Consider the following 27,660-nt stretch of genomic DNA (forward strand, 5'->3'; position numbering starts at 1 on the left):
GAATTTCTAAAAAGTGGGTCTTGTGGAGTTGTTAGAACTTACAATGAGTAAGAAACCCAAGTCCATTCAGACAGAAATATTCAAAAATAAAAACAAAACTAGTGATTGATTATGAGAAATAATGGAACAAGTAAGACACAGTCTTGATGCTAAACATATAATGAGTGTTGTAGATTGGAGATTCAATATTTTTATCAATGACTTGGATGATGGAATAGAGAGCATGCTAATTAAATTAGCAGATGACACCAAAATAGGAGGGGTAGCTAAAATCCCAGAACGGATGTCTCCATGTGCCATTTTCCCCCGGTACACCTCTGATGCTGAAGAGAGGGATCCACTGAAGATACAAACAATTTTCTTACCAACCATCTGAGTAGAGTACTTCTTCTGCTATACCTCACAGCAACAGAAACTCATTCTGAGAATCACACCTGAGCTGCCCATCTTACAGAAATATCTAATTTGACCATGAATGTCCATGCATGTCTCAGAATGAGGTGTGTTCCAGGCTTGCTGCAAGAGTTCACGTAGCAAGAGACAGCAGAGACTGAATCTGAGATCCTGCCCATGCCAATCATGTGCTGTATTACAGGGTGACAGTCTGTTTCCACGCTCTGCTCCTCCCCCAACAGTGCTCTTTTATCCTCTTTTTAAGAAATTAAGCAGCAGCTGTCCTGTACAATAATATTAGCCACCCCCACCCCCCAACATTGCTCCTTTATCTTTCACCCAGGACGCAAATATCATACTGCTGACAAAAGTGGGTATTTAGCAAGAACACAGTGATACATCTTTTGAAAACATCTGCATTAAAAACTTTCCCACATACATCTATACATGCATTATAGTTAAAAAAAAGTTATGGTTAAAGAAAGTTATTGTTCTTTAATAGTGAAGAAGAGGATTTCTTTTTTTGGCAAATACAGTGCTTGTCACAACCTTCACCTGCCAAAATGCCCTCTTCTTTCCCATCCGGGCACTGTTTGTTCACTGGACTTACCTGGATATACATGGCAGTTGTTCTCTCTCTGCATTCTCTCATGGATCCCTCTCTTGTACACATGCAAGGTTATCTGTTTTGTGGCCTACCATAGCACAATTTGGATCTTAAAGGCTGTCTTTTAGACTGTCAGTGTTATCTTCTCTCCTTTGCTTGCCTACTACTCATGATGTTTCACATTTGCTAAGAAAAAAAAGACAGGAAATCCTGCAACTGTGAAAACTGTGAAGCTTATAGAGAAATGTGCAACTTGCTCAGTATCTACTTGCCTTAAGGGAGAGAGGCCAAAGGCAACAGCAGGACAGGAAAGGGAAGGCACAATAATTATTTGATGTATTTATTTCATTAGGAATGAACATCCTGCCTTAAAGTGCCAAAAATGAACTCTCTGGACAGCTAGCAAATAGTTCAAATGTGCAATAAAAACTAATAAAAACAGTGTCAAAACAAAACAGCCATATGAAAGACATTATTTTAAAACACTGGGCTAGCACAACCAACCCACAGCAACTGAGATGTCCAAATATAGGTTGCACTTTGATTTCCTTTCACGCATAGTGTGTAATTCGTTACAGTTCCTCTGGAACATTTGTCCCTATCCAGATTTGTACTATGATATCCCTTTAGCTCAGTGATGCCTTGACCCTGTTACGTGCACAGTACACACTTCCCTTTCTGGATGCAGTAGCAGGACTTGCTGTGGGAAGTCAGTTGTTCAGAGCGTGGTTGACGGCTGCTGCATGAGGAGACCTTTGCTTGTATATGCAAGCAACTGCAAGAAGGACTTGCTGCTTCTTTTATTCTCTCTACTTAACCCCCCTCCCCTTTCAGCAGTCAGGGGAATAGAGTTACTTAGCAGCTAGTGAGTCCTTAGCAACGCTTACTCCTCCTTCTCCCCCCTCCCTTCTCTTCCTCCCACCCTTTGACCAATGGAAAATATTGGAAGAGTGTATGTCACAAAGGGTGAGGGCGGGATAGAAGCCCTGCGTGGGAGGGAAGCATGCAAAGATGTTGCTACTGGGCATTGGGTGAACAGCAGCCTGTGGGTATAGGAGGCTCCCTCCATCCCTCTGTCTTCTCTTACTCAGCATCAACCTACAGACAGGTGAGTGACAGTCCATATGGCTATCCAGGAGCCCTCTCCTGACAGCAGAGAGGGAGAAAGCTACCAGCTTCACTTAACACACTAATTTGCCAGGGAAGGACACCTTGTCCTAGTGTTGCCTGGGCATTTAATCCTAGGTAGATATGAAATCATAAGATGTTCACTTAGGCAATGAGCAAATGGCTGTCTTCAAAACCATGTCTTCCCCAGAAAGAAATGTGCATACCTGTCCAAAACAATAGCCATTGACAGAAAGTCAGAATATATCCTTGCACCTGTCAAAAAAAATTCCACTGTACAGATCCCAAGGAAGCCACTTATAGATAACAAAGGTACAAGAGTGTAGTGGAAGATCTGCAATTCAAGTGGGAAAAGAAAGGACAGGTTTCTGTTGGCAAGAGAAGGAACTAGATTTTTTTCAAAAAAAATTGAGAGAATTGGGTAATCATGGAAAGTAGAATTTAATTATGATTATTATATGTTTTTTTCCTTGCTAAATTTAAATGGACAATCATTTAGTTGTGGAAATAGGTGTGAACATCTCCACTCCCCTTTTCCTGCCAATCTCCTATTTCCAACTGCACAATGTGCACTGAGTGTAAAAATTAGAAGATCTTGGTAGTTTGTGTGGGGAAAAGCAACAGGCTGCTTTTGAAAAATCACAACTCAGCAAAAATACAGAAAGAAATGTATGCTTTTATCGTGAGTGTGTTGGAGAGGAGTTTAATTGGGGCTTTTAGTTCATATGTTTGTGGCCCCAACATGGCTTAGAAAGGGCTGAGTTACACTTTTATATCCTACCCCTTTCCATCATGGGACTCAAAGTAGCATACCTAACATTTCTATGCCTGTTGATCTGACTTGTATCTCCTTCGCTTCAGCAGACTTCAGCTGTATCACATGTTTTCCAACCTAGGACAAGTAGTTGCTAACATGGTATTTAAAATCAGGTACCTGGACACCAGTCTGGAACCAGAGAATGTTTTTACAAATGAAGAAATTAAATATAAAACTTTATTTTGAGGAATAAAATTTTCTGTTGTCAATTTGTAACTAATTTGCTTAGGTTTGTAATGAGAATCATTCGCTATGTGGCAAGATGTTGAGACAGCATGGTGTGGTAGTTCAAAGGGTAGACGAAGATCTGGGAGTTCCATATTCAGATCTCCACCCTACCATGGAAATCACCAGGTGACCTTAGGCCAATCATTCTCTCTCAGCCTGACCTACTTCATATGGTTGTTGTTATGAAGGAAGAGGAAAGAACAAAGTTGTCATTTTCTTTGGGTCACCACCGGGGAGAAAAGCAGGGTGTCACATATGCTTGGTGACTAACAAAAGTTTTAAAAATTAGTCCCGTATCAATTTCTTTAGCATTGACTTATTAACAGCTCATACAAAGTGATCAAGCAATGTGTGATGGATAGAATAAAGAAAAGGGGTCGGGACTGGATAAAGGCTTGTAACAAAGCAGAAAAAAAATCTAAGAACAAGCAGAAATAAGCAATAAGGGAAGATTCTGTGGATTTAGAAGGATTTAAAGGAGGTGATAGAATTTGCTAGACAGAGGGGGAGACTCAGATGTAATAGAGAACTGCATGGCAGAGGGCACAGTTGTTGATGTGAGAAATGGGAAAAGTGACAGAGGTGAACAGCAAATGTGAAGAAGACAAAACAAGAGAGTTAATGAGCTGCTGTACCGAGGAAAGATACACAACAGTGGGAAAGCCTTCTTAGAAGCCATTTCAGAAGGCAACATGGCCAGTATAGAAGGAAATCAAATCAGAGTTCTAAAAAAACCCTGTATGAGCAGGGTGGAACTACATGGCCTCCATTTGGTGTTTAACCAAAGAAAATAAAGTTTTATGTTGGGTGTGAAGAACTTCTTAAAATAAGAATGATTTACAAGTAAAATAAATGGAGCTATGAAGTATCTACCACTGGGAAGTTAGTTGGCTCCTTCTTCAGACTGTGAGGAAACATCTGGTAGGAGGTATTCATCGAGAACACATCTTACTATGATCCTATGGAGAGTAATAATGACCATTCAAATTAATCACCAGCTAGAGTACTTTGCCTAAGAAACAAAATGAAATTGAGCAAACGTCCTTGTTAGGCATCACACATTATGAAGGAAAATAAATGCATTAATAGAAAAAATACATTGTCTTTAATCCATCATAGAGTTCAGTGGGCTTAAGATTGTTTAACTATGACTTGGACTAGAGATCAAATATAGAATTGGTTAGGGGAAGGGCTGTGGGGAAAGGCTGTGGCCTTTCAAAGAAGCAGTATTTGGAGTTATACTCCGTCTTTTTCTCCTGTAAGGAAACTCAAAGTGGCTTAGAAATTCCTTTCTCTTCCCCTCCCCACAACAGACACTTTGTGAGGTGAGTGGGGCTGAGAGAGTTCTGAAAGAACTGTGACTAGCTTGAGGTCACCCAGCAGGCTTCATGTGGAGGAGTGAGGAAACAAATCCAGTTCACCAGATAAGAGTACAGAGTTCATACGAAGGAGTTGAGAATCAAACCTGGTTCTCCAGATTAGAGTCCACCACTCTTAACCACTATACTTTGCATGCAGAAAATTCCAGGTTTAGTTCCTGGCATCCCCAGTTAAAGGATCAGATAGTAGTCCTGTACCTGAGACCTTCCGCATGTCAGAGTAGACAGTGCTGATGTTGATAGACCAATGGTCTGACTTGGTATCAGGACCTTCATGTGCTGATGTGTTCAGACCAGTCGTTGTTACTATTGGAATGTTTTTGCTATTCCAGGCAAATGGCAGTTGGGAAGGCAGTAAGGAAAACATTGTATGGAAGACCTAGAAAATAACTATGCTGTTCAGCACTGGTGAGGCCTTGGTTAGAATAGAATCCCTTCTTTCCTGCTCTCTCTCTCTCTCTCTCTCTCTCTCTCTCTCTCTCTCTCGTGTATCTAAAAGTATCAGAGATTCTTTTGGGCAACTAAAGTGAAGTTTTCCTCAGCGCAATAAACTCCTTTGACACTGTTCAGTATTATGTGCCTGTAGATGTTTACATTAGATCACCATGAGTATATGATTTCCAGGGTATAATTAGCTAAGTGAAAGGAACAATGGGCTGCAAGTCAGAGTGTGGTTACTTGAACCAATAATCTTTCTGTGTGGTTATACTCTCCAAGGTGAGTCTATTGAGATATTTTCAGTGTGGTATTACAGCGAAAAAGAAACTGTCAAAACCTTGGGTCATCTTTTTCTCCAAGTCTGTTTACTTAATATTAATAGCATCCACACAATTTCTTTTTTATTTACAAAAATATTTGCCTTCCACCACCTGGTCAAAATCATGCTATACCGTGTGGATTTTCTTAGTTTATGTCATCACCACCAACTAAGGCCAATATTACAGATCTTGATTTATATGTGTGGTTTCCGTATTAGACACAGAGGCTCAGTACCCAGAAGGGGCCTCCACATTGGAATTAGCTTGCTGGTGTTTGAGAATTATTTTATTTTTATTTTTCAGATTGTTTGAACACTCACAGAAAGACATAATAACGGTCTCACTGAACCAGACCAGAGACCCTTTTTCTCCCCAAACTTGTTTCCTAGGGTTGCCAGGTCAGCCTGGACCCTAGCAGGGGATGGGGTGGGGTGGGGTGGGGGGAAGGGTTGCCAGATCCAGGTTGGGAACTCTTGGAGATTTGGGGATGGAGTCTGGGGAGGACAGGGATTTCAGTGGAATACAGTGTCATAGATTCTACCCTCCAAAGTATCCATTTTCTCCAGGGGAACTGAAGATGATCTGTAATTCCAACGGATCTCCCAGTCCCACGTGGAGGTTGGTATCCCTAAGTAAGTGGTGGCGAACCTATGGCACGGGTGCCAGACGTGGCACTCAGAGCCCTCTCTATGGGCACGTGTGCACAGAGTTTGTCATGTGGGTGGGAAATCACCCCCCCACACGCACTCATCTAGGCTGGCCTGGGCCACTGGACTTGATGTGCGTGCACCTCAGCGAGCAGGGAGGACTTGGCTGGCGGGCCTGGTGCCTGTGCTCCAGGTGGTTGCTGTCTGGTGGGGGGCAGAGGTGGCAGAGATACTAGAGAGGTGCAGAGCTGTGCATGTGGGAGTGGCAGGCTGGCCCCTGCTTGAGGGGGTTATTCAGGTTAAATTGCCGTGTTGGCACTTTGTGATAAATAAGTGGGTTTTGGGTTGCAATTTGGGCACTCGGTCTCAAAAAGGTTCGCCATCACTGCCCTAAGTCAACCAGACACCCTGAGAAACCCCCAAGCAAGACAAGAAAGTGAAAGCTTTTTCCTGCTGTTTTTCCTATCAATTAATATTCATTGGTGTACTTCTCTGAATATAAAGGTTCCATTTTATATGTTCTTCAGATATGATTTTGGAGCCCAGATTAGTCTACAACCTCAGTATCTCCTGAACAGTTAAAATGCTTAATGTTGCATGAAAGCACTTTTGACCATCACAGTCAGTACATCTAAGCTCATGTGAATATGTGGTTGTTTTAAGAGCATAGGGAGTGCCTTGCTGAATCATACCTAGTTTTATATGCTGAAGCACTCTGTTTCTAACAGCAAATGTTTCTTGCCTTTCACAAACATTGTATAATGCTGATGGTCTTCTATTTTTAGACTACATGGGCTATACAGATTTTACAAGTGCATTGATAGATAGAAGAAGAAGAGTTTGGATTTATATCCCCCCTTTCTCTCCTGCAGGAGACTCAAAGGGGCTTACAATCTCCTTGCCCTTCCCCCCTCACAACAAACACCCTGTGAGGTGGGTGGGGCTGAGAGAGCTCCGAGAAGCTGTGACTAGCCCAAGGTCACCCATATGGCGTGGGTGGGAGTGTGCAGGCTAATCTGAATTCCCCAGATAAGCCTCCACAGCTCAGTCGGCAGAGCTGGGAATCAAACCCGGTTTCTCCAGATTAGATACACGAGCTCTTAACCTCCTACGCCACTGCTGCTCCTAATAATATGCTTTCTTAGTAACAATAGAACAGAAGTGGTACAAACTTTATTACATGTACTTAATTCTATCCTGTACAGTGGCCTAGGCTGCACTTGCTTATTCCATGGTCTGTAAATCACATTTCTCTCCTCACCTTTACCAGCACTCCTGCAGCTGCTGCTGCCATATATGCAATTCTTTCAGTTTCGACCTTTAGGATAGCTACATGCCTAATGGAACTGATAAAGTTTACACAATAACACAATGATGATGCATAGTGGAACAATTTAGAAAATATGTGTATTGCGTTTTTATCCAGGACAGACATTACTAATTTGAGTTCCCAGCGTGTAAAAGTCTAAACTGGAAAAGGTAAATCCACTGGATTAGATTAATATAATAGGCCAATGTTTGTTTGGTGTCTAACTGTGAGAGATGCCCGTTGCACATATTGACACATATAAACATGAGGCTGCTTATATTATATATGGTTGTAAGAATTTTATCGCTTGACAGAGATCATAGGAGGGTGTGAACTTCAATGGAGAAAATTATGAAAATGTAATAACTAGGACCTCTTTATATATTACACAGTGCTTATTCTTTGTGGGTGATGACATGAGTGTCAAAAGTTCCTTTAAGGAAACTTTTGGTTATACAAGAACAAAACACCAAATTCTGGAAAGTGAATCTTTACGACTCCAGGGTAACTAGCCACCACCAATCTCTTTGCTAACTCTCCAGGCAGAGACCAAGGGACAGAGTCTTCAGACGTCCTGGGTATTAATCAAGAATTCATCCCTGCAATGTGTGACACTTGCAAGATAAGTCCCCCCCGCCCCATTACTCTGATAGCTGTAGTAAATGAAGGCCCAAAGTACTGGATTTAGATAGAAGCTCCCAACCCCCCTAAAATCACAGGATATAATTAATAAAGTTTATTAAAAGAAATGTAAGGTACACAATGTTTGAATTCATATTTTATTGGGTTTATTTCTCTTTGTATTTTGTTTTATGCCAGTAAAGGTCCTGCTGACTGATTGATTGACATATGTAAGAGAAGTGAACAGCAAAGTAGAAAAGAACAAAGGCTGGCCACTGGAATCATTCAATAGGTTCCTCAATTAGGAGGTTCTGTTATTTGTCAGCTAGACTTCATTTAATCTGCTTATTCTTATTTTTCTTTATCACAGGACATTTTACTGGATAGTCATTTGCAGTCATGGAGCTGGTAGGATCTACCCTGACAGCAACATATGCCCACCCTAGACCAACACCCTCAAATTTTCTGCCAGCCATCAGCACTATGGCATCAAGCTATAAGAATCGATTTCCTCACTACTCTTTGACCCATAGCTTAAGTCTCCCTTGGAGACCCAGCACCTATTATAAAGTCGCTGCAATCACTCCAACTTTGGCACCTTTCTCACAGAGTTCTCAGGGACTCACTCCAAGCAAAATGCTCCCCTTTGTTTCCAACAGAACAGCACTCTTTACTAGATACACCCCAGATGACTGGTATAGATCTAATCTGACAAACTACAAGGAATCAGAAACTTCACGGCATGGGGCTGAGAGACTGAGGGTGGATACCTCTCGCATGATCCAGGACAAAGAACAACAAACTAGGAAATCTCAAACAGAAACAACAAAAAATCTGGGAGAACGAGTCAATGACATAATATTTTGGAAAACTGAACTCAACCATGAGGTAGATGAAATGATTGGGGAAACAAATGCCCTAACAGATATGAAAAAACGACTGGACAGAGCATTGGCAGAAACAGAAGGACCACTCCAGGTAAACCATTCAATTCCACTGAATGCTGTGGGTTAGGCAATGAAACGTTGGTCAACATTAAAATATGCTGTTAGGTTTCATGATCTGAACTTGAGTTAATTAGCGATGGTCAGTATTTGTGACATATCTCTTCTGGCAAATTTCTGTGGAGCACATAGGTGCTGTATTTGTCTTAATCTCTACTTTTTAAGTACCAATAATACACAATATTTCAATTGAAACCCTATAAGCAAGCCATTCTGTGTCAGTTCTTTTCATAATGGCCCTTTCTGCATAGCAGAAATAAAACGTCCTGCAGACATTTTTTTAAAAATCCATTCTGACATTTTGTGTTCCCACAACATGGAGAACACAAGTGTTGCCAGCCAAAATGATTCTTTTTTCCCATCTGCTAGCCGATGGACCTCTTGTCAATTTCAGAGTTGTGTCTGCCATTTTGTGTACTGCTGCACCATTTGCTGAAAGTTTACTACAAACGTTTCCTCTGTTTGCAGCTCATCTGCACATGATTTCATGTGAAAAGTAGATGAATAAAGTTAGTTTTGCCTAGTGATTCTGAGCATGTCATTTTCCTTTTTTTTGAGAGAGGAATGTCTGCAAAGGTATGACAACACAAATATGTGCATATTGCATTTTCTCTAATTGTGACATCGTAGCTTTGCAGACATACCCCTCAAAACAAAAAAGAGGAAAAGCAACACGTGTGAGATCACTAGGTAAACCAAACTTTATTCATCTACTTTTACACAGACATTGCACATGGTTGAGCTGCAAGTAGAGGAAATCTCAGTGGGGAAACTTCACAGAAAATCTGCTGCAGCACACAGGTAGGGCAAAAGTGAAAGTTAAGGTTTGGGCGGGAAAATAATGTATTTTCTGCACGCTTTTGTTCACTTAGCAGGCAGAAGACATCTTTAAACATTAACAGGTGAGTTCTTCAAAGAGTGAAACCATAAAGAGAAATAAAAAAAAACAGAACTCATTGTGAGTTCTGGTTTTTATTTGCTCTTTACAGGGAAATGTCTTCAACCCAGGTTGTGGGGGAAAGATTGCTAGTTTAGCAATTTTTGAAAAATAAAACGTTTTGAAGACATTTTAGGGCAGAGAGCTGTGCGACTCCTTCCCCAAATTTTAAAATATCTCCAAGACATTTTATTTCTGCTGTGAGGAAATCACCTATGCCACTTCAGTGGGCATTAAATTAGTGTTAAATTAGTCCCTCACTACTTTGTTGTTGTGCTGAGAAGAAAGTCTGATCAGTCACTAGACATTTATTTACTTTTTACTGCTTATATACAATCAGTAATGTAGATAAATCCTCTATTCTGACACAAGGAAGCAAAGTTCAAGTTGTTAACAGGCCCTGAAATAATATCCATAGCATCAGTAAGAATTGAGCAGGTAAGTAAACAGCAACAGCTGAGTAGATAATTATTGAAAATGTATTGCCTAATAGAAAAATCATTTGACAAATAGGTGAATTAACTTTCCTTGAAAAGACTTATGACCCTCTCATTTTAAAAGATCTATATAGTTTGTATTCAAGGTACAATGAACAAGATGCTGCCTGCCTGTCTCTTGCTTTTCACAAGGACAAAGACTCTCTTGCTTTTCACAAAGACTTTGGTTGCATTCAGATCACCAAACATAACTATGGCTTCTTTGGGAACCCATATGGAAGTACAAGGGCTTGTGCACTCCCTCCTTTTCCCTTCCATTCTCTCATTGCATACAGTGCCAAAACTAAAGACTTACTGATTTAGAAGTCATGCAAATTGCAGTTTCTTTCTTGCCTACAGTCAGGAGTAGAGTGAGGGGGAACTGCGCCCGGGGCATGCCTGCTTCCTGCACCCCTGCCATGCCCCCTCCTGCCCCCGCCCTTCCCCACTCTGGAATGCACCCAGAACACCCTGGAATGCCCCTGCCACCCCCACCCCCCTGCACTGGAACACGGCAGGGCATTGCACCCCACCCCGTCCCCTTGGCGCTACGCCACTGCCTACAGTCACTCTTAATTCTGAGTAATAGGAAAACAAACAAACCACAATTTGTTAAAGTATTGAATTCAGGAGTCACAAGAGGAGTGGTTGTTGAAAGAAAAACTTCAATCTTGGTGGGTCACACTGTAGGAAAGGGTTGTTAGTGCTACCATGACAAATGCGAAGAGATTTTGAGAATGGTGACAGGGGAGGATAGAGTTTGGGGAAAATATCATCAGCATATTGGGTGAAACTCTAGGAATCTCACATAATTTTTAACAAACACACAAACAAAATTTATTGTGGTCATTGACCAGTACAAAATTGACAAAACAGTTTCACAAACTGAAATTAGAAGTGCCTTCCCTGATGATAATATTCCATTACAATAAAATAGTCTGATTTTTATTTACAATAAAATTCATTTCCATCCAGTCCCCTTGTGAGAGTTCAACAACTGCTTCTACACTTGACGGCCAGTCTTGCATATTTAGCAACTTTGTATGACAGTGTGTTATTCCTGTCTGAAATAATGTTTTTTAATTTAGCAGCTGTTTGCATATCTATATATGGGAAGTAGTAAATATTGGTGAATTTGATTATGTATACTACAATCAAATATCACATGTGTGGATGTCTCTGTTTCCACTCTCATTTTCCCACATTATCTTCCCAACAAGAATTTCTTTGAAGAAACAATCCTTGCAACAAATTAACAACAATTGCATATTTATTGAGTGGGAAAACAATGATTTGAAGAAGTATACAGTCATGGGAGGCTTGCCTATATCAACCGGAAGATCTATGCCCACTGGAAGAATCTTTTTCTTACAACCACGGAGTCTAGAAAAAGGGAAAGTTCTCAAGAACTCAAATAAGGAATCCAGTCTTTGGGCAACTTACAGAATTGTAAAACTTGGTTTATAATCAGTAATATACATGCACAGGCCAAAAAAAACATAATCTTGTTGATATTTCCATACCTAACTGAAGACCTAGGCTTGAATCCAGTGGAATACATCTGTTGGAAGAAAGATTTCCATCCAAGGAGCACATCTGTCTTGCCTCGTCTCTCTTGCTACAACCCCAAATGTCCCCAAATTAACTTTTTCTGCTCACAGAAATGCTCCACTAGATCTAAGCCCTAGGTTCTAAAAGAAACAACTTGGAAATGCTCTCTCTCCCTTTCCCTTAGGCTCATTCCGCAAATGCAGAATAATGCACTTTCAAACTGCTTTCAGTGCTCTTTGAAGCTGTGCGGAATAGCAAAATCCACTTGCAAACAGTTGTGAAAGTGTATTGTCGAGAGCTTTCCATTTGGAATCTTGGGTGCTGTGTGGTTTCCAGACTGTATGTACGTGTTCTGTAACATTCTCTCCTAGCGTTTAGCCTGCATCTGTGGCTGGCATCTTCAAGGGATCCTCTAGAAGATACCAATACAGCCAGCCTCTTAAGCTAACCTGAATAATGGTTTGAAAATGCATTATTTTGCGTTTGCTGAAGGGGCTTTATTTACCACCATAAAGACTCTTAACATAGTGCAATAAGTACAGTATTCAGTTTCACAATAGAAGTGCCCCTGTATTCACTGTGCTTTTCAATTGCTCCAGAACATATTATTTATACCTGCCTTGGTGTTTTGTCAAGCAGGTAGCTGAGGAATGTCTGCTTCATCGAGAGAAGAGAATGGGCATTGATCTTGTTCATGACGATGTGGAGAAACAACTACTGACAGTGAGTCCCAGTGGCACCCTGAGAAGAAAAACTGTTAATTCTTTTCAGGACTGTCTGAACATTGTATAACTTTCATTTAGAGTGCAATTGATGTTACTGTCACTTAAATTCTGAAGTAGTATGGGTCCAGAATATTTAGAAAGACCAGCTACTCCCTTGTAAAGTATGATGTATAAACTATTTCTTATCCTCGCCTACCTTTGTGGCATTTGTGTGGGGTGAGGCCCAGCAACAGAAGTTTGTCTATGTTTCTCAAAGGCAGGCAGGAAGAAGGCCACCGGTGACCTCTAGGAACACAGTTTTCCTCAGTCATATGCCAGGCCACGTTCTTCTGTAGGTTTTGGGGAACTTGCTGCTTTCAGAGCATATACCTGTGATGGTACCTTTTTGCAGATCTAACTGGACCTTATCTGATATGATAAAGAGATATCTGTTTTATTGATAAAGCTACATTTACAGTATTCATCTTGCTAATTACGTAGTACTGAATCTAGATACTTGACTAGGGAGTTCACAGTATGAGCCAGTGGCAGCCTATCTTTGAATCCATTGAATTAAAAACAATATTTATCCTTGAGAATAGCAAGTGGTCAATACAGATTGTGTTCCAAAATGCCTAAGTCAGCACCCATAATAATCCATAGAAAATTTCCCACTTACATTAATAAAGGCTGGTCTAGCCAATTCTAGTTTCCATTTCTGTGTCATTCCACGTTACTGGTATTCTGTTCGGAGTACAAATCATGTTCCCTTTGCTACATAAATGTGCTGCTGGCCAAACCCTATTGTCATTTGTGCCAAGGTGTTTATTAGCTCATGAAGTCAAGTGACATACATCTGAACTTGATGCCAGAAGCTATCTGGAGAATGCTTTCATCCAAAGGAAATAAGGAGTTTCCAACAGGGAGTGTCCCATGGAAATATTTGGTCCTCGAGAGCTGTGTCCCTTTATTTTAACAGAGTCATAGGCATGTGGGCATCAGAACAGCTTGAGGCATTAAAATGTTTCTAGAGACCAAATCTAAATAAAATCACCCTGATGTGTTGAGTGTATATGATTGATACGTAGATGTGGGGGGCGGGGGGGGGGTGGAGGAACAGGTGAGCAAGATACAGTGCTCTTTTTTTCTTTTCTTTTTTCCATATTTTTTGGTTTAAAAAATCACCATGATTCAGCATTGAATTTGCAGACCAGTTTCCTCATTCATGTTTATGTAACAACCCATGGCTTGAATTTGTTGATGCAGTCAAGGGACTACTCCTACTTTAAGTAAGTTCAAAATGAGGAAAAGAGTCGGTGAATACTCAGAGGTGTTTTAAAATAATGCTTTATTTGCTTACTATAGTATCAAGAAACAAAGTTTATTCCAAAGTCCTTTTTATTCCAAAGTCCTGGGGGTGGGGTGTGTGTGTGTGTGTGTGTGTGTGTGTGTGTGTGTGTGTGTGTAGAAAGTGTATATATTCCTTTAAATTTACTTAAAGATCATTTATCTTGTCTGTTGGGTCTTTTATGAGGCAACCATTTGGTATTGCTAGGTTGTTTACAATCATTTGCCCTCACTAAAGTTGTAAACTGTGTTTGTGTTTAGTTTAAAGAGTGTTATTCTTTAAAGAATGGAATTGGCTTTTACAAGGCCACATTCTAAACCCGACAGATATAGATCTTAATTGCCAAAAATTGTCAGGTGGGGGGTCATCTCCCTCATCGACTCTATTCAACACCCAATTGGTTAATTACTGATCCAATGATCTAGATGAGCCAATTCTATAAATCCCCTGACACCATTTTAGGGAAATTCATTCTAAAAAGATTCATTTATAAAGATGCTTCTTAAGTTTTTCTCATTGTTCTTGTTATTCTTCTGCCTTAGACTGAATAGCCTTGCATTGTTTTGTTTTTTATACTTGGAACTGTCTAGAGCTGAGAGAAAACTGATTTTGTTATTTATTTTCCTTTTAATAAAATTTTAAAATCTCAGCTGATTGAGAGTATCTGGATAAAGAACCCAGGTTTCAGAATGTTACTGGTAAGGCACCCGGCTTTGGGTAACCTTTTCACAAGGTGATAAAGGATTCATATCTTGGTTGAGCAGCAAGACTGTGACTCTGCCCCAGCCAAGTGTGTTATTTAAGACACATATAGAGAGCCCTGACTTGAATAGCCCAGGCTTACTCAGATCTCATCAGATCTCTGAAACTAAGCAGGACTGGCCCTAGTTATAGCGTGTATCTGTGGAAAATGTCATCCAGTGCAAGTACTACTGACTCACCCCACTCCCAAACTCCACGTGGAGTTTGGGGGCTGATGCACCATTAAATGCTGGGCTCAGCTTGGCAGGGTCCAGCTTTAAACTGCAGGCTTTGAGCCTGAAGTTTGAAACTTGACCTACCCAAGCTAAGCTCAGCATCGGTTGAGCAGTCACTCTGCCTGGTTTCAGATTTTACCGCTGGCTCCCCCGCCCCCCCAAAGCTTCACCTCCTGTTCAATGCTGAGCTCCGCCTAGCTGGGTCAAGCTTCAAATTGCAAACTCCCTTGCAGTTTAGAGCTCAACCAAGCCCAGAAGAACTCAGTGTTGAACAGGCGTGCCCAGCCCCCGAACTCTATGTGGTGTTTGATGTGGGGTAAGCCCAGTTGAATATTGAGCTTGATCTGGGTGGGTTCAGAATTCAGCTATCAATCCCACACCCAGACTCCATGGGGAATGCAAGGCAGGCAGAGGCGTAGCTGGGCCAAACTGCGCCCAGTGCGCTTATAATTTTCTGCCCCCATGGCCCCCCATGGCGCCCCTTCCCCTCTTCCCCCTTCCCCACTTCCCCACTTCCCACGCTTACCTTAGTTCCTTTCCTTTTCCAGAACTTTTTCAGGCTGCAAAAGGCCTGTTCTCAGTAAAAACGGCCTGATGGGAACTATACTTCCCAGGAGACCTTGTGAGCCCCAAGGTGTCCTGGGAACTGTAGTTCCTCAGGCTGTTTTTACTTCAAACAGGCCTTTTGCAGCCTGAAAAAGTTCTGAAAAAGGAAAGGAACTAAAGTAAATGTGGGAAGGGGGTGGGGGGGCGCCATGGGGGTGGGGAAAGGGGGAGGGGCCTGGGAGTGTTTTTCGCACCCCCAGGCATGCACCCGGTGCACAGCATACACACCCTACTCCCTTGTAGCTTCACAACTGAAGGCAGGTGCAGTTCAATTGTGACTTCTTAGAGCAGTGGTTCTCAGCCTGGGGGTCAGGACCCCTTTGGGGTTCGAATGACCCTTTCACAGGGGTCACCTAAGATTCTCTGCATCAGTGTTCTCCATCTGTAAAATGGATAAATGTTAGGGTTGGGGGTCACCACAACATGAGGCTGAGGAGCATGGACTAGTTCTCCCTTCAAAGGATGGTATCTGTGGCATGTATCCAGCCTCCACCGCCCCCAGATATATTTCTGCCTGATTTGTGTTTCGATGGGAAATCACCAAGGAAGTTCAGGTTCATGACACCAAGACAGGCAATGGCAAACCACTTCTAAATGTCTCTTGCCTTAAAAACCCTACTTTCAACTTTGGCGTATATATGGTTCTCTCCATGCAATCCAGAGTTCTACATAAAGTAGGCTTCCAATCACAAAGAACAAGTTGTATGTACAAATTTGTGTAGGTTCTATAAATGTATTTCAGTAAATCTAAAATCAGGGAGTAGAGTGTACCGTTCTAGTGCTGCTCCCTTCTATAAGTGTCTGCTAGAATTAAGGAATGTTTATTTATATTATGATTTTTCAGGAAACTCCACTCTGTCAAGTGATGTATACTCAAGAATATTCAATAACAGTATTTGGTATTCACACCAGACATTAGCTATAAAATGTAGAATTAAAAAGTAATAAAGCATCACAAAACTGAAATTTAGGAAACACCAAATATTTATTACCAGCACCCAAAAGTTAGAGTCCATCACTGAAAAGATCAAGGCCATGTCAAAGTAATAGCAACTCCACAAATGTTTCAGAAAGGCCTGCAGGCCAGAGATATGGAATAATAGAAATAGTAAGACTTCCAGCAATAAAACCAGGTATGTCTGGCTCCCAAATTTCCTTGAACATATAGCACACTCTCATCTCTGGAATGGATTATTCAAAGACTGGAAGGCTCTGATTTATCACACTGAGTTGCATTTTTGGTCACAGTGGTTACAGAGGCCACATAAAGCTGCTTTTGATTGCAATTCATGTTACTTTCATTATTAAGTGGAAATGCTGACAGGATTCTTGCTTTTTTAACTTAACTAGGAGGTTGATGTCATCCATTCATGCCAAGAAAGAATGAGAAGACACTTGAATAAGGCGATAGCCCAGCTTGCGTAAGAAAACATTTGGTCTTAGTTTTTCTAAGAGGACTTTCAAACTAATTGGATGCGCACACTTCATTAGTTTTCCCCACAGCATAGTCTGAGAGGGAGGAATGCCTCCAGTATCCCTTCTTAGCTTCCCTGTTGAACAGGGACATATGGAACGGGTCAGAATGAAATAAAATGTCTTTGCGAGTTACAGACTTGATTTTCAAACATATCTGGGAAATGAACACATAGGTAAGTGTTAAAACAGTACTGAAAGATAGCCTTTCATTCAAAGCTAGTAGCAAATTCCTTATAGAAGTCATTCCCGCTGTATGGTGTTTATATGAATATATTTATGAATTTACCAGCCTCTGTTAGAATTCTTTAAACACACATCATAGACCATCATTTTAAGCAACTCTTGTAACCAACCTGTGTGCATTGTATTGATGATTTGGACAATCTAACTACTTAGCATCTTAATGTCACAATATAGGATGCATTTTTCTAGCATTCCAGCATCAATCTCTGTTTTTGTTCTTAAACTGGGGATGTTTGGTAGCTTTTCCTAAAAAGAGTTCATTTTTTTTCTTAACTGTTCTGCTGACTTCAATACTGAACAGGTTATCACAATGTGTCAACCATGTTCAGCATAGGTTTGGAGAGCCTGCACTGCCCTCCTACCTGGCCATTTGTCTTTCAACTGTTATAAATCCTATGTTGACACAAAGGCTCTCTCAAAAGTTCACAGAAGCCCATGAAACTAGCTATAATAAAAGCATTACAAAGGCAATACATGGTGGCAGTGGTGGGATCCAAAAATTTTAATAACAGGTTCCGATGGTGGTGGGATTCAAACAGTGGTGCCGCCGCACACACGCACCTCCAGTCCCTATTGGGCAGGGAGGTTGCTTTAGTAACCCCTTCTCGGCACTCAGAAAAAATTAGTAACAACTTCTAGAGAAGTGGTGAGAATTGGTTGGATCCCACCTCTGCATGGTGGGCATAAAAATAAGTTGCAAAGTTTGCCAAATGCCAAAAGCAAGATTGGAGGCTCCCTTCAAGTATGAAGCCCTTCTGCTCCCATATTCCTTGGCCCTGTTTACACAGCAGAAGAGCAATTCCCTCTGTCTATTCTCACTGACATATGTTCTCAAGGCTTGTTCTCTGACCAGATTAAGAAGAGTTTTGCTTTTCTGCTATAGTCATAGATAACCACTACTAAGTCCCACAAGATAGCGAGCATAATAGCCTGCACCATGGGTCGGGGGACACAGGATTGTCTGGTACACAATCACTTGGAGGAACACAGAGATGGGACAGAGATAGCACTGAAGACATAATAGAGTTTACAGCCTAGGCCTGGCAGCCAGCATGACCTTTAGGGGAAGGGACATGCAAACTGGTGTTGTACCAATGCTGTGATACTACTTCTGGAGCAAGCCTGGAAATGACATAATCGAATGGGCATAACATTCTAGGATTTCCCAAAAACTCTATGGCCCTTTCCGCATGGAGGCAGAAGGGCTCGGGTCGGCGTTGCTGACGCCGACCCGACGACGCCGGTACCGTCCGCATGGACGGTCCCAGAAAGAACCTGGAAAACGGTGCCGCTGGGCGCCATCGCCCGGTCGACTTACCTGCTCTCCGGCCCTCCGGCGCGTCGCTGGGGCCTGGGGACACACCTCCCCTGCCCTGCGCGCCTGCTTCCGCATCGCAGAGCAGGGGGGCATGTCCCCAGGCCCCAGCGACGCGCCGGAGGGCCGGAGAGCAGGTAAGTGAAGGGAGGGGGGGGGAAGCGCCTGGAAGCCGCTGCCTTCCAGCCGGCGTTTCCAGAAAAGTGCTCTTCCCAGTGCACTCTGGAAACGCCGGCTTGGCGCCGGTCGGGCTGCGCGAGGGCGGCGCGGCTGCGAAGCAGCTGCGCCCCCTGTGCGAATGGCAGACTGGGGACGGCATTTTTGCTGTCCCCAGGCCGCCATATTCCGCCTGTGCGGAAAGGGCTTATAATTATACAGAATCCTAGAGCATCACACACTCTGGTATGATGATTTTCCTCCCTCCATTTGATGTAGAAGGACTCCCGGGCAGGAGGTCTTCTGCTGGAGTAGAACACCTGGCAGCTCTATGATACAATAATGAATTAACTTGACCAACACAGTGCAGCTCTAACAACAATGGACAGCTTTAATTCAGACATTCTTCTCCGAATACTTTCAAGGGCCCCTCACTGAAAAAGTGCCATTTTTTCTAGATGCTGTTGGAAAAGGACGAAGATATTATAGGGATATCCCAGTAGTCTTCCATCTAGATTATGTCCAGTGCAATCCTAACCAGAGGCCATTGAAGTCCAATGTTCAATATTCATTGATTTGATAGATCTGATACAGTACAAATGCTTGAAGTTGAAATAAAGCCCTCCCAAATCATCCAGGAAGGCAGAAGTAGAGCAGGGGTGGAGCCCAAAGCCCAAAGCAAAGAGTAATGCAGGGCCATTTCTTTCATCTTCCTTCAAAGCAGGGGAAAAGATCATTCTATTCCTGTTCTCACAAACAGTGTAGTTTGTGGGATTTGCTACACAGTGGCCTCTTCCGCACATGAAGAATAATGCACTTTCAATCCACTTTCAATGCACTCTGCAGCTGGATTTTACTGTGTGGAATAGCAAAATCCACTTGCAAACAATTGTGAAAGTGGACTGAAAGTGCATTATTCTGCATGTGCGGAAGGGGTCATAGTGAGATGGGGGGGGGGGTGTCTGTAAACAGAAGCTCTGCCCCAAAAAGAATCTCCCTTCAGTACAGGGCAGAGCATCAGTGTATACTTGACCATTTTGTCAACAGATACTAGCCTCCCTCAGCTATTAACTTTTTAAAGAGAGATTTACACAGTATAATGAGTTCTTACCTGCATTTGAAGCATGACATGACATATGCTGTCTCTACAGAAGAAGACAATATGCCAGGGAAGAACACAACATGCCAGGGATGTAAATGTTGGCCGTGGCAATCATACATGTGTCTGCAATATGTGCACTGGCATTACCAGTTTAAGATGGAAGTTATTTTTTTATGTATGCTGAGAAAAGGTGTGTGCCCATTTCTTATAACAGAGGATAAAGCTCTATAATAATAGCAGGGGATCTAAAGAAAGCCAATTATACTGTAGCAACTTGTTATTTTGCATGAGACATTTTTAGACCTCCTCCTCTTCCTCATTTCCCCCCAGGTCTGATAGGGCAGCCCAACATGAGTTGGAGAAAGACCTGACTGACAAGCAGGCAGCTCACCGAATTGATGACAAATGTCACCATCTCAGGAATACATCTGATGGCATCAGCTATTACCGAGGTGTGGAACGAGTTGATGCTACGTAAGTGTTTCTGAAACCTTGTGCACTAAGTATCCTCACACAATTGATTGGGGACTTCAAGTCTAGCTGCGAAAGATGTGCTCTTCAGTGGCCTGGAAAGATGTGGTGTTCAATGGCCTGGAAAGCTCATCCTTTTGGTTAGTACTAAGAAACTGTGTGCCTCCCTCCCTGTCTATTCACACAGATATATAGCTGGCTCTAAGCCTTCATTCATATGTGCACTTTTTGTAGATGTACCTTAGAAAATGCTAATTGATTGCAGACTTTAAAAGAATAGCCATATTTGTCCATAACAGCAACAGGCAACATTTTGCTGTTGCAGCCTAGAGGCCTATGGAAGGTTGGTACATGCATGCATTTGGTTTGATCTCTCAGCTTTACTCAACATTTAATGACTCACAGCTGAATGTGTGCAATCTGGGGAAAATGTGTTTTGGGTTGATATGAAATTTCAGTGTGTAATGCATCATCTCTGAGGGCCAATTCGCACATGCAAGTCATCACCTAATGTTTCATTCAGAGTAAGGATGCCACCATCCAGGTGGGATGTGGGGATTACCTGGAATTACAGAGATCAGTTCCCCTGGAGGAAATGGGTGGTTTGGAGGGGAGACTCTATGCTGTACCCCGCTGATGTTCCTGTCCTCTCCAGATTCCATCCCCACGTTTCTCAGCCTGGTTCTAGCAATCCTACCTCTAATTTAGAGAGAGGAATGCATAATAGAGGGCCAGCACGGTGTGATTAAAAAGTTGGACTAGGATCTGAGAAACCCAGATTTGCATCCCCACTCTGCCAAGGAAGTCTGCTGGGTGATTTTGGGCCAGTCACACATTCTGAAGTCCTGACCCTGACAAGTATTTCAATGGGAGACTTCCAAGGAATACCAGGGCATCACACAGAGGCAGACAAAGAAAAAATGCCTCTGAACGTCTCTTGCCTGGACAACCCTCCATGGTTGCCATAAGTCAGCTGTGATTTGACAGCAAAAAACCTGCATCTACTGGTTAGTATGGTCCATCTCGATCTGGAGCCTGGAGCTCTCCCAAGCTTACAACTGAACTCTGAACTACAAATATTAGTTCCCCTGAAGAAAATGGCAGGTGAGCTGTATGGCATCACATCTACACTAAGTTCTCTCCTCTCCCCAGAATCTACCCTTCCAGGATCTTCCCTCAAATGTCCATTTTCTAACTCAGGATTGGCAACCCTACTTCCAATCCTGACTGGGTTAGTGTTGCAGAAAGCTTTGCAACCATTAATAACCGGTTGCAGAAAGCTTTGTTGCAGAAAGCTTTGTAACCATTAATAACCAGTTCCATTTATTGCAGAAAGCTTTGTAACCATTAATAACCAGTTCCATTTGTAAAGCTGCACAGATTTAAATGCACCCACACTGGAAAATTGGTGCACAGGCCTGAGACCATTCATTTATGAGCTATGTGCTTCTTCTTCCCCAGGATATTCATTCCCTTTCTGTATTCCACAACCAACCTTTTGGGGAAGGACAAAGAAACAGTAACAACTTACATGGAGGAAGATACTCCTGCAGGGGCACATCTTCTAATTTTAAGTTTGTTTTTACAAAAACAAGGAGAATTAGGAATTTCCTTGTTTAAATAAGAAAAGATATAATCCCCCTTTAAAGATGTTAAAAGCGAGAGAGTGATAATTAATATGAATAGTGAGAAGGCTACATTTTGGCAATCAGACACCAAGTCAAAACCTCTGGCTACACTCTTGCTTTCTTTTTTATATATATAATTCTGTCTCTCAGTCTCCTTTCCTCTTTCCCACCCTGAATTCCTTAACATATGAAATCTAGGAAGATACTCCAAGAGTAACATCTAGCAAAATGTGCATAAAAGCTGTTAGATTTTTAAAAAATAAATGGATGTGAACTTGTGGATGTGAACATCTCCAGATGTTCATGGACTACATGAACTTGTATATATACTTGCAAACTACATGAACTTGTATATATACTTGCAAACTTTAAACATAATATGTTGCAGGCTTTCATTCTGTATTTATTAATTTTTTGGGAATTCTCAATGCTCAATAAATGCTTTACCAGCTAAAACAGGAAGAGCCATATTACAGACATTTTGTGCAAACTCTCTGTGAGTCTCTAATTGTCCTTTCCCAGGATTTCGGTGCCAGAATCTTGGGCCAAGTTCACTGACGATAACATTCTACGCTCCCAGAGCGAGAGGGCTGCCTCCTCCAAACTCAGGGATGATATTGAAACACTGCTGGTAGTAACTGCCAATGAGATGTGGAACCAGTTCAACAAAGCCAATGTTGCCTTTACCAACCGCATCTCTGAAACAGCAGATGCCAAGAACAAGATTCAGACTCATCTGGCGAAGGTGAACTCCTTTACTAGATTTATTTTCTTAAGTTAATTGCTTTCTCTTTCAGCTCATTGCTGTTTGGTAGGTTATTTGCTGGGTAATACACCTGCCATCCATTTGTGGTACATACTTTTTGTCATTTGCATAGTGGATTTGGGTGATAGAAGGATGGTCCTGACTTTGAGTATTAGACTAGGCAGTCTTTAGTCTCCTACAAATCTATGTTTCTAGGACTCCAATGTTAAAAGAAGCACAATATCTTTAATATCTATTATGCAGTATTTTAAAAGTCACTGCCCCCTGTGCATCGGTGCATGCACGTAGGAGTTAGGACTGCACATGAGTAGTCCCACACAATAAACGATGATCACAATGATCAGCCAGTTGGCAGGGAGTGTAGGGAGTTGGGACTGAATTCAAAACATCACCACTCCCTGTTCCATCATAGCTACAATTTTTTTATAGGCACAGTGTTTCAAGTAAATAATGGCTTGCCTAAAGTCACCTTTTGAGTTAAAAGGGAATCTGAGGTGAGATTAAGCTAGGGACCTCTCTTACTCACTACTCCAAGGAAGAAACCATAAAAATTAGACCTGTTTAATATGGATTTCAAATTGTACTGCAGAAATTTTTGAAAACCACTTGCTCTGAGTAAGCCACCGCCACAGTCTTCTCACAAGCACTGGTCAGGATCTGTCGGTCTAATCCTTTGATTACTCATGCTTTGGAACAGCAGATCTCTAGTTAGCTTTAAAGTGTTCATAAGTATATGTCCATACTCTCTACTGCTGTTTTGCTTTTTATGCCAAAACTGTTTTTGCTTTTTATGTCAAAACTGTTAATTCCCATCAGCTTGAAAATTTCCAAATTCCATAGCTTACATGTGTAGGTTGTGCTAGAACAGTAAAAAAAATGAACTGAATTCAAGATTATGATGTAGACAGGGCATTTCTGACAGCTATGTGCAGAGCAGATACTAAAAAGTGCAGAGAGATACCTAGATTTAGCGGAGGCTAATTTTTTTTCTAAGCAAGTCACATGGCATAGTATATTGATGTTCCTTTTCTGTAGGAAGTAGGATATTATGTGGGGGTGTAGAAACAAATAGCCCCACCCAGTCCATGACCTGAGGCAGCATCCTTATAAAAAAGAGGCATTTTGAATCTTTTTTTTTTTAAAAAAGCTTCCATTAGAGGAGATTCCACAACCTCTCTGGACAATTTTTTTCCATAGTTCAACTGTTCTTGCAATTAAGAGGTTATTCTTGAACATCCATCATAAATCTTCATCCTTCCCTGAGGGACAGAAGTGAATATCTATTTCCCCTTCATTCCAAGTCTTCCTTTAATAAGCTTAGCATGTCATATTCTTCCATTCTCTCCAGCCCCAGGCTTGGTATAATAATAGATTCTTGAATAACAGCATGCCACATATCAGTCATTTGTCCATAATGGCCATATGCCTTCTAAATCCATTTGCTCTCCATACTCTAAACACCTGCAACCAGGAGCACTGGTACTTAGATGGATTCATATCTAATTTGTGACGTTTTGTGGAAGATCTATGCCATACAGAAAGGTATGACCCAAATTGTAGCTGTATGAAGATTAGGTAGAAAGCTGGATGTACATCCACATTTAGCCATGTACTTCAATCCGTGGTGACCCCTCACTCTCCTCATGGTGCGTCTTATAGCAGCCTTGCTTAAGTTCAACAGATCTGATTGGTTTCTGGGACTGGAGATTGTTCAGAAGCTATGTGTGCTTAACATAAGCCCCATGGAAGAAAGGCTGGACACAAATGTAATAAGGTTCCTCCAAATGGGAACAGCATCTCATGCTTAATCTTCATCTGTCAGCAGAGCAGCAGAAAATGCAGATATGCCCCAGTAGATTCAGTGCTTGTTCAGCTTCTCCCTTTCTCCTACTTGTTTTGATGACACATTAACAGAAGTCAAATCACACATAATAGGAAATACAATACCACAATTTTGGGGAGATAAATATCCATGTGAATCATGAAGATCTGCTGGCTTTAAGAGGAATAATTCATTCAAGACAAACAGAAGGTAATTTTGTCAGTGAACCTCTTGACAAAAATGTGAGACTCTGGAACTACTAGCTTCTGGATTGATTGAGATTGTATTACATAAAATGCAGAAAAGTACATTCTCAAGCATTTTTATTAAAGGTATTTACGAATTTGTTTTTGGCTTTTTCTCCACATTTATTTTCATCACATTCCAGACTCTACAGGAGATCTTTCAGACAGAGATGACCATAGAAGCAATTCAAAAGTCCATTAGGGATAAAGGGTGTTCATTGAAGGTAGCTCAGACACGCCTGGATGAGCGCACTCGTAGACCCAATGTAGAACTCTGCCGGGATTCTGCTCAATTACGGTAAGATAAAACAGCAAGCTTGCTGCCATATAGGAATAAAAATGTGAGGCTGTGCAGTAGTTTTTATAAACAGCCTAGGTCTTGGGTAAGTAATCAGACCTTCTAATCCTGTCAGCTGTGTTTTGACATCCACAGTCTTACACACTTAGAAAAAGATACTGCTCTACCACACATTTTTGAAGTTCTGAGAAGCGAATTGTAGATCTTCTGTAGAATATATACCTCCATATGCTTAGGATAATACCATGGTGATGCCCCACAAGGTCTTTTTACCTCACCAGAAGACCAAGAATGTCTTCTTCCCTTATCAAAAACAACACACTGAAACAAATTCTGCATTTCCCATAATGTAGCCTCAAGACTTTATGCATGTTTCCTGACATCCAGTGGCATAGCGCCCATGGGGCGGGGGGTGGGCGTGACGCCCCAGGCGGAGGTATGGCCGGGCTGTGGAGGGGGTGTGGCGGGGAGTTCCAGGATGGGGCAGGGGTGCCACGGCAGGGGTGCAGTTTCCCTTCGCTCCGCCTCTGCTGACATGTATGTGGGCACGAGCAAAAATTCTACATTTCATTTCTTTTACAAATTCATTTGTATATTTTATCAGTTATGTAGGTTCTTCATGTTTTGCCTTGTGTACATAAGCTGTTAAATGCAATTTATATGACACACACAGTTAATTGAATTGGGAAGATTCAGTTTGAAAAAGCAGGGATGAGAAATTTGGAAGCATTCCTGTACGTATGCCCTGTTCAAAGCATTTCTAGCTGCAGCTTCAGTAGCTTAGCTCCCCAAAACAGCAGCATCCTATGGCTAAGCATTCCAGTGGAGGTTTGTTGACTTGCTGGAAACAAGGCATTATAACACAGAGGAATGGACCATTGTCCCAATAACCCAATTTTAAACAGGAAATGCCACTTCCAGGGGGTGATCAGTGGCAAGGAAGAGAGAAATTGGGCTACTTACACCACCATGGCTTGGATCCTGCAAAACATGTCAATTGATGGAAAGGATTTCCATCAGCATCATGGCTATTACTCAACTTCTCCCCTTTCCCTGCCACCCCCATTGCCCTCTAAAATTCTGCTTCAGATGGATTTGGGATCCCCAGAGAAAACCAGAGGGAGCATTGGAAATGGGCAGTGGCAGTGAGGAACCAGCAAAAATTTGTCCCCTGTCTATTCATCAAAATCCTTTGTGGTATCCAACCCCATACGCCATGTCAAAACTGTTTTCCCCCATGCAAGCTGCTACAACCATGTAAATTCCACAGAACACTTAACAGTGATTTGGAGTAAGGAAACTGGTGTTTGGGTAATGTTTCTTACACCTGCTGATTATATCTAATTTGCCTTTCAACTCCTCTATCTCCATTCACTGTTAATTCAATCAGATGATTACCAGCAAATAAAAACATTTTGTCTTGCAAAGCCCAGGATTGAATCAAATGCCTCATTTCTAATTTTGGTGGCACATGTATTTGTGCAAACACGAAGCAGCAATTAATCTGCTTCAAATTCTGCAACCAAAATAGGGAGATACTATTTTGATCGTGAACAAGGGATGCAACCATATATTTAGACTGTCCTGAAACTGCTTAGCAGTTGTGGAAGAATAATGGGACACTTGGCTCCAGGGAAGAATAGCTGTTTCTTCTTTCACCTTTCCTCTGAAGTCCTTGTATTGGCCCATAGTCGGAGACAGGAAACAAGGCAAAATAGACTGTTGGTCTAATCCAGGGTTGATATTCTAGGGTGAACTTTTAACACCAGTTCAGCAACTTGAAATAAATAGGAATCACCTTTGAGTGCCCTCTTGGTGCCCAGACTGTCTTTATTCACCGATTTGCTGCCTTTTAATTAGTAAATTCTCCTGGGTTTTGCCTACTCACATTAGTTGCAGAAGAATGTGAAGTCCAGAGAAAATAAACTGACAAACCAAAATACCAGAAAGAGAACAGGAAACCACAATTTTCCATCCTTTCTCAAAGTGGTGCTGCTTGTCACATGAGTTTTTCTCATAATGCACTCTAATATTTTGTCCTACTAATTTTGTGGGGGCAGAGCCTTCTGCCTATTCTACTGAAAAAGGCCGAATATTTTGCGGGCCCTGTTAGGGCAGACCTGCACACTGATTTCTAACCTGACTAAAGAAATCACTGGGGTACACTGCATTCATAACCATTAATGGGATGCACACGATGCCTCTAGAGACTTCACCAGAAACATGGTAAGCAGAAAACTTTTCTATTTGCTAACTTGCCTTTTTCTCTTATGTCCTGCACAGCCTTGTTAATGAAGTATATGAAATAGATGATACAGTCCAGAGCCTTCAGCAGAGGCTAAGAGATGCAGAAGATACACTCCAGGCACTGGTCCACACCAAAGCCAATTTGGAGCATGAGCTAGCTGTCAAAGCAAATTCACTCTTCATTGATCAAGAGAAATGCATGGGTATGAGGAAGACCTTTCCCAACACATTGAGGCTGGTGGGATACATTTAGACAAGAGCTGTTCTCAAAAGAAATTTGCGGGAGGGTTGAGAAATGATTAAGTAACGAAAATGTATCCAAGGGAGGTTTGCTCTATTGCACTTTTCTGAGGTTTTTATTTTCAGAGATTATATTTTCATTTATTAAAGGATGCTCTGCA

General features: G+C 41.7%; 1 protein-coding gene across 1 annotated transcript; it reads left to right on the plus strand.

The window, feature by feature from the left end:
• Positions 1-1,994: 1,994 nt before the first annotated feature.
• TEKT3 (tektin 3) lies at positions 1,995-27,660 on the plus strand. The gene is made up of 8 exons (XM_048490583.1): positions 1,995-2,108; positions 8,258-8,865; positions 12,495-12,578; positions 16,841-16,911; positions 20,113-20,256; positions 22,404-22,626; positions 24,858-25,012; positions 27,296-27,660. Exons 2-8 carry the CDS (start codon positions 8,287-8,289, stop codon positions 27,510-27,512), a joined length of 1,473 nt encoding a protein of 490 aa, XP_048346540.1. The 5' UTR covers positions 1,995-2,108; positions 8,258-8,286; the 3' UTR covers positions 27,513-27,660.

Source organism: Sphaerodactylus townsendi, linkage group LG03 (genome assembly GCF_021028975.2).
Source record: "Sphaerodactylus townsendi isolate TG3544 linkage group LG03, MPM_Stown_v2.3, whole genome shotgun sequence".
Classification (NCBI taxonomy): Eukaryota; Metazoa; Chordata; class Lepidosauria; order Squamata; family Sphaerodactylidae; genus Sphaerodactylus; species Sphaerodactylus townsendi.

Bases quoted from the DNA above. Each gene is read 5' to 3' on its own strand.
- TEKT3 (XM_048490583.1), top strand. From the start codon at position 8,287: ATGGAGCTGGTAGGATCTACCCTGACAGCAACATATGCCCACCCTAGA. The intron at 8,866-12,494 runs GTAAACCATTCA...TTTGTCAAGCAG, and splicing joins AAACAGAAGGACCACTCCAG to GTAGCTGAGGAATGTCTGCT. The intron at 22,627-24,857 runs GTGAACTCCTTT...ATCACATTCCAG, and splicing joins TTCAGACTCATCTGGCGAAG to ACTCTACAGGAGATCTTTCA.